This window comes from Schistocerca piceifrons, chromosome 1, assembly GCF_021461385.2.
Source record: "Schistocerca piceifrons isolate TAMUIC-IGC-003096 chromosome 1, iqSchPice1.1, whole genome shotgun sequence".
NCBI lineage: Eukaryota > Metazoa > Arthropoda > Insecta > Orthoptera > Acrididae > Schistocerca > Schistocerca piceifrons.
In genome coordinates, this window is record NC_060138.1 from 843,880,655 (window position 1) to 843,900,208 (window position 19,554).

Here is a 19,554-nt window from a genome sequence, read left to right on the forward strand (position 1 = left end):
ACTGCAGCTTCATTAATTACTTGCCATTCTTCCTGTTCTTCTTTGCTGTGTCAAACATTTATGCATTGTTACAGGTAGTCAACATCAGCACTTCTCTCTTGTCCTACCACTTCATGGCAAGCATTCTGTCAGCTGACATAAATTCAGCTTCTCCTCATTTCAATTCCTTCTGTAGCTTCAGCAAATTGTGCCTGTTGCCACCTACAGTATGACACGCTGCTGTTCTGTGGTTGTGAAGCCATAGGAATAAGTCTGGACTTGTATACCAATTGTCGAGTTACAGCGTATGTTGACGTTCACAGTATGGCTTCATTAGTGTTACCGCTATATCGCCGGATTTCCTCAAATTACTGACTAAAGTTTCTATTGTTGTGCCTGAATATACAATAAAATTCAAGACATATCCAGTTTTACAGTTGCACAACACAAATGTCTAGATTCTAAATCTATTTTGTTTCAGAGGAATGAATTGTTTTAAGAGATAAGTGACCTTCGAACAATAATAAGCATTTATTGACACAAAGATTTTTGTATGGATTAGATGCACTGTGGAACACCATACAAACTGTATCAATTATTTTCCTAATTTCAAAGAAACTGTCATCTCCATGATTGGCAGAATTGTCACTAAAATGCAACATTCTTGGAAGTAACATAAAATGGTCATAGGATATAGCTTCACTGAAAATTGGAGTGCTCGGAAGTAAATCTCTGGACAAACATTCCCTTATTATCAACTTTCAAACATGGGCTCCAAGAAGCCAAATGCCAATGAAGCAATACAGTTCCTCAAAACCAGTATCTTTCCAGGTAGACAGTCTAGAATGAACTGATTCCAACATATCTGCCATGGCAAAAGTGATGAAATTTTTAGCACTTGAAACAAACTGATTTTACAGATTTTCTGATTGAAATAGCATTAAAAAGGATAGAAAGCTTGAATCAGATGCTAGTTGGCAATTATGTCCTGAAGATGAGTCATCAAATGCATGCAGTGCTGAACTAAAATCACGCTTTTACCAGTTAAATTTATTATTAAGGCATGGTCTTTTACGGATCGATTCACCTTCACTTTTAGAATTTGAAGAAGACCTATCCTGGTGAGCTCTACTACGTGAAGTATGTGAATGCGTATTACTACGAAATTCTTCTGAAGGATCATTATCATCACTACAGTCCTTGAAGATGCCACACACTCTGTCAATGTCACTCCTTGTGAGTATCTCCAACATCTGTTCATCAGTGCAATCACGCCGATGTGCCATTTGTTTCTGGTACTCAAATGTGATAGCACTGTAAAAATCCTGGTGAATGAGTGGAGAGCTAAACGACATCACATAAGCAGAATGGTAATGATCACATGAACGAGCCAGCATGAATGCCAAACAGCAACTCTGAAATCCGACGGAAATATCGCTGAGTGGCTATAGACGTTTATGGGACCACAGGTAGCAGAAATGGCTGACAGTAAAAGCCATCATTAGGACTCAGGTACCAGCCAGGCCATGACGTTGAAAGCCATCTGCAGCGCCCGTGGGAAATACCATTCCAGCAGCTAATGATGTCCACAGCCCCTGCAGAAAGGTGAAGCATGATGAGATTTCATGTCTGCAGTGCTCCAAGGATTAATGTAAACAAGCATAAATGTAATCATAACATATACACATGCATATCCCCAATAACTATTAAAATATGCAGACAAATTTTGCATAAGTATTGCACCATGTGGGAAGAGGAAATGCCCGCTTAGTTGCCAGACCACCTCATGACTTTAGGGCATAAGCATAAGCAAGAGAAACTCAGGTAACTTATTCATTTCTCTGGGTCCTACCTCTCTTCTCTCACACTTCCCTTCACTCTTTTGAGGAACCTGCTGGTAACTGAGTGAGGGTTTCTGGGGCACCCTTAAATCTGTAGGCTCATACCACATGTTCCAAGGTGGTACGTTAACTTTACATTAACCAGTGAGGTCATTGTCTGATAAGGCCACTGGTATCACATAACAGATTTCCTCATTTTGTGTTCCTTTCTGTTATTCCTGGGGCTGTTGTATTTGCTTTCTTAACCTAGTACTGTATGCCACTCAGTTTCTTAGCAAAATTGCCTGCAGCTGATATATCTACACAAGGGGGTGGTTTACACAATTTGGAAGGGGAAGGCATCCTCTTATCTTAAATATCCTCATACAGTGAAAACCTCATACTTTTATGCTTCTGTGAGTTATAGCTTGCTACAACATATGGTAATATAGTGTCCCAGTCATTATGTGCCTATTTACTTAATAATTTAGCGTTTTCCCTATCATTTTGTGCACACATTATGACTTCCACTTGCTTGTGAATGTAATGCACTCGTTCATAATTTCTGAATCTGCAAAGTCTATATCACTGTTCTATTAGCTCTGGTGTGAAACAGATACTCTGGTCAGTTATTGGGAATTTTCATTGGGAACAAGAAGCAAAAATTAGACAATCCATAAGGCAAGGATATGCTTTCTCCTCATATATTCAGTGCTTACACCCAGGAAGCTAAAAGCCAAGTTCATGGAACTACTGGGCTCAGGATCAAAATAAATAGACAAATGGGCAGAAGATAGATGTGCTGCATTATTCAGATGATATTACTGTGGTCATGGAGAAGAAAGAAGATCTAGAGAAGGTCCTCAGCACAGTGGAAAGGATTTTATGTAATCAGCATGGGATGAGAATAAACAAGTGGAAGACTAAAGTGGGGTGATATGCAGTGGTGAAGAAGAATATGGGTGTCTAAGAATAAGAATTAGAAAAGAGGAGTCAAGAGTGATAGGGGAATTTAGCTTTGTAGGTAAAAGGATCACAGTGGATGATAGAAGTTGGAAAGAAATTGTCAACAGAATAGAGAATGCCAAAATTGCATTTAATTTGACAAAGAACTTACTTACCTCATAGAACATCAGACTGGAAATACGGAAATGGATCATGAAAGCATTTGTTGATAGTGTGGCTCTCTATGAGTGTGAAACTTAGTCAGTAGAAAAACAAGTAAGAAGATGGCTACGAGCCCCGGAGATTTGGTGCTACAGAAAGATGATGAAGATCAGCTGGAGAGACTGAATTACTAATTAAGAGGCACTGAGAAAAGGACAGGAAACCAGATCCCTCTGGAGGCACATCCAAACAAGAACAGATAAACATGTGGGACCCATTTTTAAGACACAGTAACGTAACTGGAACAATTGCAGAAGGAGCTATTGAAGGAAAGAATTGCTAGAGATGACCAAAGATTTCATTCATGTAGCAGATTATGAATGATATGAGATATGCTTCATTTGCAGGAATGAAGAGGAATGCAGAGAGAGGAGGGGAATGGCATACAGCTTCAAACCATTTTCAAGATTGAGCACTAAAGCAGTTATCATGTTCTTTGATATCCCAAAGTTTAAAATTCAGTGGTTCACCATTGCTTCAGCTGTTGTCTCTGCCTGCTGCTTTGGCACAGCACTGATAGCCAAATAACTCAAGAAGTGGAAAATTACAGGTAATACAATCAATTCCCCACCTGTGTCTTTGCAAATGGTCTGAGAATGTCCATACTAATCATCTGGGTATATAGTTTTTCACGTAGTCTTTCTGGTGCCTTCTCTACCAATAATTTTCCATAATATGTCACTCAATAGTTCAACACCTGCCCTGTTAAGAAATAACCTGCCACAACATTTTGTTTCATAAACCTGTCGGCACCAGTATGCATTGTTCACACTTTGTATAATTTTCCCTCTTTAGTGCTGAACTGCACTTTCATACTCTGCTGACAGCCCTGGTCTACAGTCTAAGCTTTTCCCCACTCCTCTGCAAGAATACCAACATGTTCCATCATCAATACTTCGTGATTTAATTCATTCGCACTGCAACGTATTTTCACAGGATGGTGTACTACTTCAAAATAAAACTCACTATGCCTCAAAGCCTATCTGATTAAATCACTAGTCAGATCTTCAAGGCTCCCCTCATAGTGGATGCCAACACTAAGCAGTTGCTGACTCAGTGACTCAATGATTCAGTGACCAGCTTGGTCATATGGCTAATATTTATATGGGCAAAAGTAGGTTTATTGTGTGGCTCCACATCCCTCACATACACCACGTGCCTAAGCGTCCTTGCTTCAGTGACCATCTGGTCACTGACAGAAAGGTGGACTGTGGTGCCTAAGTAGGTGCCATGGTACGACATCATGCTAGCACACTACAGCAAGTGGCTGCGTACAGTAATAAGATTTCTTGTGTTAGGCTTGTGCCATGACATCTGTAATGAGATAATCACATTCTTTGTATCCTTATTGCTGCTGAGAACAATTTTTCACCTCCTTCAACCTCTGTATTAGTGCCCTATCTTTTCATCTGTTGTATTTAAAAGTTTGAATTTAGGGAGATATATCTATGTGTGTTCTTTTGATACCAATTCACCCTCTCATTAATTTGTGATTTAATATTTCTTTATCATATTAATGTTCAATAGTTACATTTAAAATTTTTATAGAGTATTTGTATTATCTCTGCTAATTTATATATTTTTTTCATTTTAACCCCACTTTTTATTTTCATCTTATTTCATTTTTCTATCCCATGTGTATATTCTGTCATTGTACCTCATGTATGAATTCTTCTTTTTATCATGAATGTCACTGTCATTGTATACTTATTTCAATATATGGTTTTAGCCTGCAATTTAAGGATACATATACAGTATTATATCAGTTAAGTGTAGAAAAGCATTTTGAAGCAGCTGCTGTTGAGTTGTATGGTAAGCAAAGGAAAATGATAGTAATGATTGTGTAGAGAGCACCATGTGGAGATGTAGATAAATTTTTTTCAAAACTAGAAATTATGTTGAACATTGGGTACAATGAAAAAGCTACCGTGCTTCTTTGTGGGGATTTTAACATAAATCTTATGTGCAGTAATACAGTTAAAAGATAAATTTCTGAATATTTTACAGAGTTTTAACATGTTACCCCATGTAATAGGTCCTACCCGAATAACACACACATCACAGACCATCATAGATAATATACACTCCTGGAAATGGAAAAAAGAACACATTGACACCGGTGTGTCAGACCCACCATACTTGCTCCGGACACTGCGAGAGGGCTGTACAAGCAATGATCACACGCACGGCACAGCGGACACACCAGGAACCGCGGTGTTGGCCGTCGAATGGCGCTAGCTGCGCAGCATTTGTGCACCGCCGCCGTCAGTGTCAGCCAGTTTGCCGTGGCATACGGAGCTCCATCGCAGTCTTTAACACTGGTAGCATGCCGCGACAGCGTGGACGTGAACCGTATGTGCAGTTGACGGACTTTGAGCGAGGGCGTATAGTGGGCATGCGGGAGGCCGGGTGGACGTACCGCCGAATTGCTCAACACGTGGGGCGTGAGGTCTCCACAGTACATGGATGTTGTCGCCAGTGGTCGGCGGAAGGTGCACGTGCCCGTCGACCTGGGACCGGACCGCAGCGACGCACGGATGCACGCCAAGACCGTAGGATCCTACGCAGTGCCGTAGGGGACCGCACTGCCACTTCCCAGCAAATTAGGGACACTGTTGCTCCTGGGGTATCGGCGAGGACCATTCGCAACCGTCTCCATGAAGCTGGGCTACAGTCCCGCACACCGTTAGGCCGTCTTCCGCTCACGCCCCAACATCGTGCAGCCCGCCTCCAGTGGTGTTGCGACAGGCGTGAATGGAGGGACGAATGGAGACGTGTCGTCTTCAGCGATGAGAGTCGCTTCTGCCTTGGTGCCAATGATGGTCGTATGCGTGTTTGGCGCCGTGCAGGTGAGCGCCACAATCAGGACTGCATACGACCGAGGCACACAGGGCCAACACCCGGCATCATGGTGTGGGGAGCGATCTCCTACACTGGCCGTACACCACTGGTGATCGTCGAGGGGACACTGAATAGTGCACGGTACATCCAAACCGTCATCGAACCCATCGTTCTACCATTCCTAGACCGGCAAGGGAACTTGCTGTTCCAACAGGACAATGCACGTCCGCATGTATCCCGTGCCACCCAACGTGCTCTAGAAGGTGCAAGTCAACTACCCTGGCCAGCAAGATCTCCGGATCTGTCCCCCATTGAGCATGTTTGGGACTGGATGAAGCGTCGTCTCACGCGGTCTGCACGTCCAGCACGAACGCTGGTCCAACTGAGGCGCCAGGTGGAAATGGCACGGCAAGCCGTTCCACAGGACTACATCCAGCATCTCTACGATCGTCTCCATGGGAGAATAGCAGCCTGCATTGCTGCGAAAGGTGGATATACACTGTACTAGTGCCGACATTGTGTATGCTCTGTTGCCTGTGTCTATGTGCCTGTGGTTCTGTCAGTGTGATCATGTGATGTATCTGACCCCAGGAATGTGTCAATAAAGTTTCCCCTTCCTGGGACAATGAATTCACGGTGTTCTTATTTCAATTTCCAGGAGTGTATTCTTAAACATAGATTCCAATGAAGTGGAGGTAAATAACACTGACCTTGGTTTATCTGATCACAATGCTATTGTGCTTACCATTCCCCCAATGCATGTGAAAAAAAACATCTAGCCACACTTATAAAAGAATTTTTTCTAAAGAAAACTGCACACATTTTGTTAACTGTCTAACCAATGAAAGTTGGACAGATGTGAGCTCAGAATTAAGTGCAAATAATGCATATTATACCTTTTTTTCTATATTCATGTCACAATTTGAAATGTGTTTCCCTAAGAAGTTAGTGAGGTCCAAGTCTTCTTAACAAAAAGCACACAAACCTTGGATAACTACAGGCATTAGGACTTCCAGTGTAACCATGAAAAGACTGAACCAAGAAATTAAAACTTGCTCAGATCCACAGTTTGTAGAATATGTAAAAACATACAGAAAAATATACCAAAAGGCAATAGCGAAGGCAAAGTTGCTATATAATGACAATTTAATCAGTAACTCAAGACAACAAACCATAAACTATGTGGGACATTGTAAGGAATGAAACTACTACCTTCGGAGAATAGGAAGAAATAATACTCAAAAGCAGTGAAAATTGCAATATAGAAAAGAAGGAAATGGCAAACTATATGAATAACTATTTTTTAAATATACCACATTCACTAAACTTAAACTTAGGAAAACAAAAATAATACATGCTCCAAAGGTTGCCTGCAGCATGAATATTCCTTCAACAAATGAACAGGAAGTAATCAGAGTGATTAGAAGCTTAAAAACAAAAATGGCAGCAGGTGCTGATGAAGTTCCAGTTTCAATCATAATAAGGACTGCAGTGCAGATTGCAAAACCTTTAGCACATATTGCAAATTTATCCTTTACTGATGGTGTGTTTCCTCAGAAACTGAGAATGTCCATACTAATCATCTGCAACGGGAGGCCACTATTTAAAAATGGAGACAGACATAAAATAGAAAACTATCATCCCATATCACTTCTTCTTGCTTCCTCCAAAATATTAGAGAAACTGATGAAATTGAGAGTCACTAGTTACCTAGACAATAATAAACTTTGGAATAGTAATTAACATAGTTTTTTAGTAAAACGGAGAACAGAACCTGCAGTCATAGACTACACCCAAGAAATAATTAAAAATTTGGAGAAAAACAAAAGTGTAGTAGGAATCAATTTAGATCTATCGACAGCTTTTGATATGGTCTGCCATGAAATCCTCCTTGATAAGCTGGAAACAGTAGGTATTAGAGGAAGAGTTAAAATGTGGTTTGAATCATATCTCAAAAACAGATCTCAGATTGTAGAGCTCACCAATGTAAATTCAAATCAAAAAATAAAGTTAGTTTCAGAAGCAAAAGAAGTTTCTTTAGGAGTACCCCAGGGCAGCATCTTAGGGCCACTACTCTTTCTCATATATGACAATGATTTACAGTTACAATATGATACAGCCAAAATTGTACTATATGCAAATGACACAAGTCTGATAGTGAGCAACTGTAAAAACTCGTTACAGTCAACTACTGACAAAATCCTAAAAAGTATTGAGACTTGGTTCAATGCAAATAAACTTACACTCAGCGCAAAGAAAACAAATTACATACAGTTTGGTAAAATGATTTCTGATGAAGACATTAATCTAGAACTTGATGACAGACTAATAGAAAGAGTGCATTTTACAAAAGTGTTAGGGATGCATATAGATGAAGCTATGAATTGGAAACACCATGTAAAATTTCTTACACACAGACTTAACTGAGCCTGCTTTGCACTCAGAGTTATTGCAAATGTTTGCACTCTAGAAGGCATTAGAATGGCATACTTTGGGTACTTTCATTCTGTTGCCTCATTTGGAATAGTGTTCTGGGCCAGCTCAAAATCTAATTTGAAAGACATTTTTATTTTACAGAAATGGGCTGTTTGAATAATTACCCACAGTCTGACATAAGCTCACTGCAGACCTCTTTTCAAAAAGTTAGGAATACTTACTCTGCCATCAGTCTATATACTTGAATGTGTACTCTTAATCAAAGCTAATCTAAGCAATCTCCACACAAATGCAGACTGTCATAACTATAACACAAGAAACAAGAATGACATGGAACAAGTAAGAAGAACACAAACTCAGAAGCATATAAGCCACATGGGCATTAAGCTCTGCAATGCACTGCCTCAGTACATTAAAGATTTAAAGGACTATACAAATTTTAAATTGGAACTTAGAAAATTTTTAATTGGTAAATGTTGCTACTCAATAAATGAATATCTCAAAGACCAAGAAACTGACTTCACAAACTAACCTGTAAAATTTTCTATCTTCATTTGTTTCAGCTTTTATTATACTTTGCCATCTATAGTACTAGTAATCTATTGTTACTGAGAAACAAATTACTATAAACCATTTATGTGGAAAGAAACTGTAAGTTTGCTGTCATTTATTATAGACAATTTCATTTTGTACATTCTATATTTTAATTTCTGTATATGACAAATCCAATTGTAGACAATTTCATTTTGTATTCTATATTGTTAATTTCTATGTATGACAAGTCCAATATCGTTTGTACAATGACATGGATGCTAAATAAATAAATAAATAAATAAAAATAAATGAGAAACATCCTTTTTTCACAGGAGCTGTCATTATATGGACTGATGCAGAATGTTCAGAGTCTTCTTATTCAGAGGAACGAACCACAAATGCTATGGAATTAAAGAAAATCCTTCAATTGGAGAAACATCCTATTACAGTTTTAAGAGCTGTTGACAAGTATGTAATGAGATTAATGCCGTAAGTGAGATAAATTTTTACATTCCTAATCTTCTTGAACATTGTATTTTAACAACATTACAAAAATAGAAATTTGAGAGTAAAATCAACAAAATAAAATGAGTGAAAGCAACCACTAATGTGTGATTAAGACTGTGCAGCAATGTAAATGTCAGTTGCATGAAACTAAGTAATTCTTATTGGTTGCATTCTACTGATAACAAATATCACAAATAAAATTGAAACTAACTCAGGTTTTTATCCATTAAGAAGAATAGAAGAAAATTTTTGCCTGAGTGTCTTACTTCAGTTAGTATTGCAAGTGATAGTGTCCATAGTTTACCTTTATGTTTTGTTAATATTTTTTACATAATTTATGAAATATTTTGTAAAGAAAATGAATCATGAAGGTCAGGCCTCTAAACACTTGAGGGAAAAGTTCCCATGATGATGAACATAAGACAAATAGAGTGTCATTGTTGGTCCACATAACTGAGAGCTTTTGAAACACAAGATATTTGATGAACTATTGCATGGTTATGAGAGGCTGTCTGGGAAAAACTATAAAAAAAATGTTTGCTTCAATTTCTTATGGAATAGAGAACACAAATTGATAACAAGCTTTTGAATGAACTGTTATTTATGTGAAGGTTGGCTGTGTCATGTTTCTGAATTATACTGCCTTCACGTGCATTTCGACTTCTTCCCTGGAAACTGTGGAGGAGTTTCTGATGAACATGGTGAGTTATTTCATCAGGCTATTGCAGTTATGGACAAGAAGTATGCAGGGAACTCACCTCCTGCTAGTTTGGCAGACTGCTGTAGGACTACTGCTAGGATGGTTCAGTAGAGGCAGCTTATAAGTGATAAGCCAAAAGAAAACATCCAGCCAATTTATAGTCTTGTAGTCTGATCAAGAATTCTTCAAAATGTCAGGTCAGAACATTAATCATGGTAAAAGTGATTGTAGTACTATGTATTATGTTCTATAGCATTATGTGCTATTATTGTCTTGATTCATTATAAATTAACTAATAGTAAGTGAATGTTTAACAATTTCTGTAAAAAAAAAAAAAAAAAAAAAAAAATACTTTGGGAATTTCTTCAGTTTCTTTAGACTTACTTTATTAATTTTATGAGCTAGTGTTTACTGCATTTTGTCAGAGTAAATTTCAATTTATTTGAGTAATTTTTCACTTCTGACATTCACCATTATTAACAAAGTTCCTATACCAAACTTTTCTGAGGTATATTGCTATGTAAATAAATATGTATATTGGTGATATAAAACGGGACATATATTTCTGAAGGTTGGGATGTTGTCTGCTGTATCTGACAAAAGTTCAGAGGGGAAGGAACATCAGGTAATTACTGTGATACTGTGGTTTACAGATTTGCAATTCCCAATTTTTTTAGTTGGAGTGCAATTCCTCTCTATGATCTTCTTTTTTCTTTTCATTTACTTCAACTCCTATGCAGTCTGGCCTGTGTTGGAGATAAGATTTGTGCATGTATAGGTTCAACAAGCTACCAAGTAACTGAAATCTGTTCTGAAGACATGCATCTATTCTTCCAACTTATACAGCATTGGAAACTCTCATATACAATTATCTGCAATTTTGCTTTGTTAACTGCTTTGAGTGTTACCAAAATTACTGATAGCTCAACATTCATTCCCCAACAGGCTTTAGTGCAGACTCTCCAGTGGAATTCACTATTCTTTTTTCTCATGACACTGTCCACTGTCAAGGTGCATGCTATTCTGTGGAGTGCAGTGTAGCTGCATGAAATAACCATCAAATCAGCACATTCCAGAAAGCTTGACTAGACTACAGAGTTGCACCCTTCTTGTAGAAACACTGCATCCATCATACTCATTAACACACTCAAAAATTACAAATTTTCTGCACAATGTGTATACCCAAAACCCTCTAAAACCACTAATAAAAATTAACTGTATGTTTGGCAAGCATGATTCACAGGTACTATTAACATTATGCAATGTTTCACTTCATGCAAGTGATATATTACACTTTAAGGGGAATTTAAGTATTTGGTTTAATGGCCATATTTTGTCATATTATGTCTAAGTAAAAGTATAATGAAAAGGATAGTTGCTACTCACCATATAGTGGAGATGCTGAGTTACAGAAAGGCACAACAAGAGATGGTCGGAAAGGTAGCTTTTGGACAACAAGGCCTTTTCAAAAATAGACACTGTACACACACACACACACACACACACACACACACACACACACATACATATATATATATATATATATATATATATATATATATATATATATATATATATATATATATGACCACAGTCTCTGGCAGCTAGAGTCAGATTGTGAGCAGCAGGGCATTATGGGATAGGCAAATAGGTGGAATGTAGAAATCAAACAATTGAAAATTCAGGTTGACATATCAACAATGTAAGGAAAAGATAGACTGCTACTTACCATAATGGTGACATGCTAAGTTTCCGACAATCACAGTGAAAAGACACTTACACATTAGCTTTCAGTCACAGCTCGCATCAGAAAAGGAAACACATACACACATTCATTCACACAGGTAGGCACACCTTGCACACATGTGATTGCCATCACCGATGGCTCAGACTGAAATGCAGTTGTCATGTAGAATGGAAGCAGCAATCTGGAGGGGGCATGGAAGTGGAAGGGGTAGCAGTGTATGGGTGGGAGTAGAGAAGAGTGCTGTCTGATTACGTGTAGAGGGATGAGACTACCAACAGTTACCTACATGCTGACAGTCTAGTCCCTGCCCCCCAGATTGCTGCTTCCATTCTACATGATAGCTGCTGTAGATGATGTTCATGTGTGTGTGAGGAGTGCTTGCTTGTGTAAGTGAATGTGTGTGCATTTCCTTTTTTGAAGAAGGCTGTGGCCAAGAGCCATTTCATCATGCCTGTCTTCAACTTAATTTGTCATCTTCACAGTAAGTAGCAATCTATCTCTTCCTTGCATTGTGAATCTAGAAATGCTAATTTTAAGTGCACACACACACACACACACACACACACACACACACACACACACAACTAGGTGCAAATATGTTTGGGACAAAAGGATTGAAGATATTTGAGTGCATAGGTAACGTTCCTCTAGACTCATGTAATAGTTGGAGAAGTTGTTGGAGACAGTGCCAAACTTCATGTATAGAATCATAGTGCTAAAGTTTTATCACCATAGGTGCTGCCAAAGTGGCAGAGTTCCGCAGTTATATAGGCACTGGAAGAAAACTGGCTGGTTGGAAGACGAACACTTACTGAGGCTGGTTGTGGTCAATAGTGCATGTGACAAAGAAAATCTTTCACTGAAGAAAATAATTAAAGGAGATCGAGTCCTTGACAAGTACACCATTGTTAAATTGATATTTATGAGGCAACTTGACAAGTTTTGAGAGCACTGAGACTTTTACAAGTGTCATATTTGTAGAACATGCATTGATAATAGTTTTGACTATCAGTAGATGATGTTTATTAGTAGTATGTCAAAAGAAGTAACTTGGAATAGGTAACTTTTATCAGAATTATTGACATCCTTGGGAGAATCATCCAAGACAAAACTATCCCATCTAGCATATAAGGAATATGAGACAGAAAAAATACCCTTGTACTTGAAGAAGAAAATAATAATCTGAGTTACAAAGAAAATTGTTGCTAATAAGTGAGAAAATCATTTATAGAAGAATGGGAAGATGAAGTGGATCAGCTTTTATTCAGAAGAAATATAGGGCATGCAAGGAATTATTGACTTAACAAAGTGTCTTAGTAGATGTATTGAAAAATGGCAAATCCACATTTGTAACTTTTCTGTATTTAAAGTGAGCGTTTGGAAATATTAGCTGGGCAACATTCTTCAAAATTCAGAAGGTTGCAGGGAGCAAAAGGGTATTAGAATTTTTACAGAAACAAGGCTGATGTTATAATAGACAAAGGACATGAAAGGAAGACAATAGTTGAGAATGGAGTGAGACTCATTTGCTGCCTATTCCTATTTGATTCAGTCCACACAGTAAGCAGGCTGTAATGGAAACCAATGAGAAATCTGGGAGGACAATTAAAGTTTGGAGGGAAGAAATAAAAACTTCAAAGTTTGCTAATTCTGTCAGAAATGCAGTTAATTGGAATATGTATTCTGTAAGATGAACATCAACAAAAGTAAAAGATGGCTAACGGAGTATGGTTGAATAAAATCAGATGACTTGGAGGGCATTAGATTAGGGAATGGTACACAAAATGTAGTAAATGATTTTTGATATTTGGTCAGAAAAATAATTAATGATGGCATAAGTAGTGAGAATATAAAATGCAGACTGAAACAGCAAGAAAAGCATGTCTGAAAAAGAGGAATTTATTAATGCTGGATATAAGTTTATGTGTTTAAAATTATTTTCTGAAGATACTTGGGGTTTAGCCTTGTGCAGAAGTTGTAACAGAGCAAGTTGGGCCTATCTTATACCACTCCTGACACCAATATTTTCTTCTGCCTTTTGTGATCCTGCTTTGTTAATAATACATTTTCAATAGCTACTTGAAATATCCTATTGCATATTCAAGGAGGAATTCATAAAAACAACTTTATTATTCACCGTGTAATTTCCTGATTACTGATGACAATGGTAGACCTCTAGCTTGTTCACTATAAATATTTTGTCTAATGAAATATTAGTGATTTAGTACACACGCAAACATGGAAAGATGAAATTTTTGGTTATCTAAAAGTTTTACATTTCTTGATTGAGTACTGTTTTGAAAGCCCCCAGCCTAGTCTTTTCAACAGATCTTTTACTTTTTCCAAAAACTAAATAGTGCAAAACTTATTTATATTCAGAATTTTAGGGCTGTAGAATGTTCCAGTTTTAAAATGTAATTATTTCCAAATTTTAGTTCCTGATTTCCCTGTTTTGAAAAATACAGCTTTTCATTAAAATAACTTGTTAGTTTGTTAGTTGTTCCAATTAGGAAATTTCGCTTTGTGAAGAATTTCTAGTGAACTTTTAGAAACCCTTTTCACAGTGGACTACTTGCCTAACAAACAGTGCTACATTTTTGTCATTTTCAGATTATAAATCTGTTAGTCAGACAAACTTATGTCACTGACTGTAATGTCTTTGTCCCTTGCAAATGTTTTATGTTCATATCTAACATGTAATAGCCTTGTATTTTGTTACTTTGTGGTTCCTTTACTTTATTACATGCATCTATAAATAGCCATTGTGCAAAAAGCTTAAGTGAGTTAGTGCCTAGGAGTGAAATTGGGGTCTAGTTTAGCAGGGGATACAACACGTCGACTTTGACCAATGACATCAGAATTGGCCAGAGAGCATGTATTACAAAGACGAAAGAGCTGAGAAGAATGTTCAGAAACAAAGGAATGTAAGAGAGAAAAACTGTACTTCACATATATAAGGGCCAGACGCATTTTCACGTTAACGATATCACGTGTTTGCATCTTAGTATTTCTCCGCAAAATACAATGAAAAGAAATAAATGAAATGTATTACTAGCAAAGAATACATCACGTTACATGTATGTCAGTTGTATCTCGAAACTCTTTAGAACTGTATTGCTTAAGTGCATTACGGGATACAAGTTCAGCGTACGTTGATTTGTTAGTTTCGACTAGCATTGCTGTCCTGTTGTTCACTTGAACTATGTATCCCCTGCTTCGCTAAACCGTAAAGGAAACACCGGATACAAATTAAAAGCTCACTCGAAGTGTGTTGCTTAAGTACAGTACGGAATATGAGTTTGTCGTAAGTCGATTTCTTCGTTTTCACTAGCATTACTGTCCTGTTTGTCACTTGAACGATGTATCCTCTGCTTCAGTAAACGGTAAGTGGAACACGGGATACAAATTGTAGATGTGTTGTTTATTTCGTCTCTGCTATTACTAAAAGTCCTTTCTTACGTACATATCAGTACTACTGATGACAGAAGGACCTATGTATGTAATATATGTATACCAGACTTCCATTGACCTCTATATATGTACACTGGTAACGAAAAGGTGGAAATAGACATAAGTTACATTTGCAACCTGTACCATAACTGAACTACACGGAGACAAGAAGACGACACATGTAGAATTTGTATCCCATACTTCACTATGGGGTACAGTTTTCTTGTTGCCTTGGACGCTAATAGTATCCCATTCGTTACTTGAGCTCTATGGCTATATGCAACATTTGTATCTTGCTTGCCAATTGACATATATAGTGTCGGTGTAAAGGCGAAGTGAAGGACGGGATACAAATTTCAGTTGTGTCAGAGGTTTCGTCTATGATATAGCAAGTACACATTTGAAAATGTCGTACTGATGCTAGTGCTGGGAAATGAAAGAAGATCGACAGCTGAGAAATTTCTATTACGAACTTCACAACACGAAAATACACATATTTGTGGAATAAAACAGTGAAATATGTCAAAATAGTGAAATACAGTGAAAGAAGCAAATGGAAAAGTGAACTTACCGTGTGCATGAAAATATTGAGGAATAACCGAAGCTCGCCTAAACAGACAGTAACGAAAATTACATACCCACAAACAGACAAATCCTTTCCTATAAAAGAAAATAAGACAGTATAAATTGTTCTACAATAACAAACTAATACTCCAAATTACCTCAATATCATTGCGAATAATTTTAATGTACAATGATAGCGCTCATCCGGAACACAGAACTGTTTTATTATCTATGCCTCGAAGTGAAGACGTTACTATCTGTGACTAATGTATGACGTCATTGGTCAAAGCCGACGGGTTGTATCCCCTGCTTCACTAGACCCTGAAATTGTAAACATCGTGTTCCCTTTACATGTTTCATATTTTCAGTCACTCATTCTTGGACAGCTGAAGTGTATAGTTACAATGCCAGTTACTCATAGCAGTGTGGAGTTATATAATACTCTGCCACCTGTGAACTTGGTAAATGAACATTGTAAAATTTGGTTAATTGATGTAACTTACTGACCTGTATCACATATTCAGGCACCTGAAATTTTAAAATCTGATCCTAAAAAAGGCAACTTCCTATGTCAATAAACATGAAGAGATTGAAATTTAATTGTTGCTGTGTTGTGTACTTTATTTAACAAATGTTCATCTGGTTCATTAGTAGCACGAGTACAATCAAAGAAAACTATTATGAGACTTAAGAGGCACAAAATCAGGTCAATAAAGTTACAAAGTGATGCATGAATTGTAAAGAGTTCAAACAAGAAGTAAATGGAAGCTTCTTAAACATGATGCTATAGAAGAATGTTACATATTAGGTAGGTATATCAAATAACTAATAGGTAGACTTTTTGTTGTTGAATCAATGGATAGTAAATGTGGTAATTGAGGGAAGTGTGAATGTAAAAAATGTAAAGGGAGACAGGCTTGAGTACAGTAATCAGCTGTCAGTAAATGTAGCTTGCAAGAGTTATGTAGAGATGAAGAGGCTTGCACATGATAGACTTTTTTTCATCATCAGTTACCTGAGTGACTTGATGCAGTCCACCATTACTTGCTCTCCTGTGGTGGCCTCTCCATTTTAGAGTAGCATTAACACCCAACAGCCTCATTTATTTTTTGGATTTATTCCAGTCTTGGTCATACCCCACACTTTTTCCCTCCCCAGCTCCCTCTAGTAGCATGAAAGTTATTCCCACATGTGTCAACAAATGTCCTATGATCCTGTCCTCTTCTCTTATCAGTGTTCTCTCCTTGCCTAATTTTCTTCACCATTCTATAGCACCACATTTCAGAAACTTCAACATTCTTCTTCTCAACTTCTCTCACAGTCCATGATTCATTTACATAAAATGTTGTGCTCTGGTAGAACATTGTCATAAATTCCTTCTTCATATTAAGACCAGTGTTTGATACTAATGCACTGCTTTTGGCCAGGAATACCTTCTTTGTTTGTACTAGTCTGCTGTTTATGTCCTTGCTTTATCTATCACACATTACTTTGCATCTAAGGCATATCAGAATTCCTACACCTTGGCTGTTTTATGGCCCCCAATTTTGACGTTAATTTTATCACTAATCCCACTGCTGCTACTTCTTATAACTTTCTTCTTTCCTCAATTTACTCTCAGTCCATATTCTGCACTTAGTAGAGTGCTTACTTTGTTCAGTATATTTTGTATTTCTTTCTCATTTCCACTGAGGATAGCAATGTCCCAGGAAATATCATTGCTATTCTTTTCTCCTGAATTTTAATCCCACTCCTGAATCTATCTTTTATTTCTGTCAAGGCTTCTTTGATGTAGGAAGTGAACAGTAGGGGACGAAGCAAACATCCTAGTCTTATGCTATTTTTAACCCAAACACTTCATTCTTGGTATTCCATTCTCATTGTTCCTTCTTGGTTCTTATACATGTACATAACTACTCTGCAGGTCACAATTAAGTGCCTGGCAGAGGTTTCACTGAACCCTCTTCAAGCTATTTATGTACCGTTTCACTTTTGAACAGCATGTGGGAAAAAATGAACTCTTAAATCTTTCCATACGAGCTCTGATTTTGTTGTGACAGTGCCACGACATTTAACAGTGCCGCCACAACAGTACGCGCAAATGGTGATGGAGGCACTCCGCAACTCGGCTGAGTGTGGGAGTGCCATCTAGCTACGAATGGCGCCGGCCGCATGTCACAGCATGGCAGTCGAATAAGAGATACTGAGTTGTTATCATGTAACCAGCTATTGTTTCTAAGTGAGTGTGTTTGAATATCCACGCAATTATTGGTGATTAAAGGTTATAACACTTTTTGGCGACAAGGTCGGATATTTTCACTGCATTGTGGATTTGTGTGTTCGTGACTGGGCAGACATGGAACAGCTTATGCAAGCGCTCATTGAACAACAAACACAGCTGACGGCTGCTATTCAGGCGTTGTCGACGTCGCTTACTCATCGTCTGTCTTCCTCTTCTCCGCCTCCATTCCCTGCTTACGACGGGGCCGCTGAAGACTCGGAGGATTATGAGAAGCGTTTGTGGCAACACTTCATGGCTTTTGGCGTTGTCGATGCTCCTATGTGTAAGTCGTTATTTCTATCCTGGATTTCCCCACGGATCTATCAGCTGCTATCTCAGTTAGCCCCTCTGCGGGAACCTGCCTCTCTGTCCTTCCAAGAAGTGTGTGACTTATTGTCTAACTATTACCAAAAAAACACCCATGTCATTGCCGCCCACGTGGTGTTCTACCGGTGTCATAAACAGCCCCATCAATCTTACCAGGCTTGGGCGGCGGAACTACACAGTCTGAGTCGGAAATGTCAGTTTGTCACGGACACTCATCATGAGTCTTATGCTGATTCAATGGTTAGGGATGCTATTCTACTGCTTGCTCCTGATAAAGAAGTTTGGCAACGTGCCCTGCAACTGCCAAACCCATCGTTGTCGGAAGTTCTAAGCATCGCTCAATCCTTTGAAGTGTCTCACGCTGCTGGCGCGCAAATAGATGAGTGGTGTGATGTAGGCGCTGTACAGTCAACTTTCAACACGGACAATTTGCCTGTTTCACAGGAGAACAAAGAGGTGGCGGTGGTTCACTCGCGTAAACAACGTCGCGTTGGGCCGCAACGCTCGCAGCGAAAACAGCAACCACAGAAGCAGGTTTGTTCCACACTTCCTTCTTGTCCACGTTGTTTTGTACAGCATGACAGGGCCACGTGTCCAAAACGTTGGGCCACGTGTAATTCGTGTAGGAAAAAAGGCCTCATTGCTTCTGTGTGTCAGTCCCCTAAAGTTCCTGTTGACGAGGACGATGCATCAGACATGAATGTTAACTGTGTGCTTTCTCAAACAAATAAGTTGTTTGTTACTGTTCGTGTTCTGGATAAAGACATTCGCATGCAAGTGGACACTGGCTCTGCAGTAACTCTCATTAATTGTTGCACGTATTTGGAGTTGGGCTCCCCTCCCTTGTCTCCAGTTACACGAAATCTGAGAACTTATAATGAACAGAAAATTCCTATCATTGGCCAGTTTGGTAATGGTGTTGTTCTTGTGGCCATGGATGGTGCATCTCCACGGGTCGTGGTGCCAGCCTCTCTTCGCAAAGATGTTCTCAAACTGTTGCATGAAGGCCATTGGGGTATTTCTCGGACTAAGTCCCTGGCCTGCAGGCACGTTTATTCGCCCGGTATTGATTCGGACATCGCCCACATGGTTGCTGCGTGTTGTCAGTGTGCTCAACAAGTGGCTGCACCTCGTACAATGCCCTCTCCGTGGCCTGATCCGGCACAGCCATGGGAACAGGTGCACGCTGACTTTGCCGGCC

At 38.6% G+C, this 19,554-nt stretch overlaps 1 protein-coding gene across 1 annotated transcript in view; it reads left to right on the plus strand.

Moving 5' to 3' along the window:
* The window catches only part of LOC124775682, a 155,573-nt gene that overhangs the window by 20,966 nt on the left and 115,053 nt on the right, over positions 1-19,554 (plus strand). Inside the window, exon 2 of the mRNA XM_047250514.1 lies at positions 9,110-9,245. Coding sequence (XP_047106470.1) covers positions 9,110-9,245 — 136 coding nt within the window. The remainder of the gene's footprint in view (positions 1-9,109; positions 9,246-19,554) is intronic.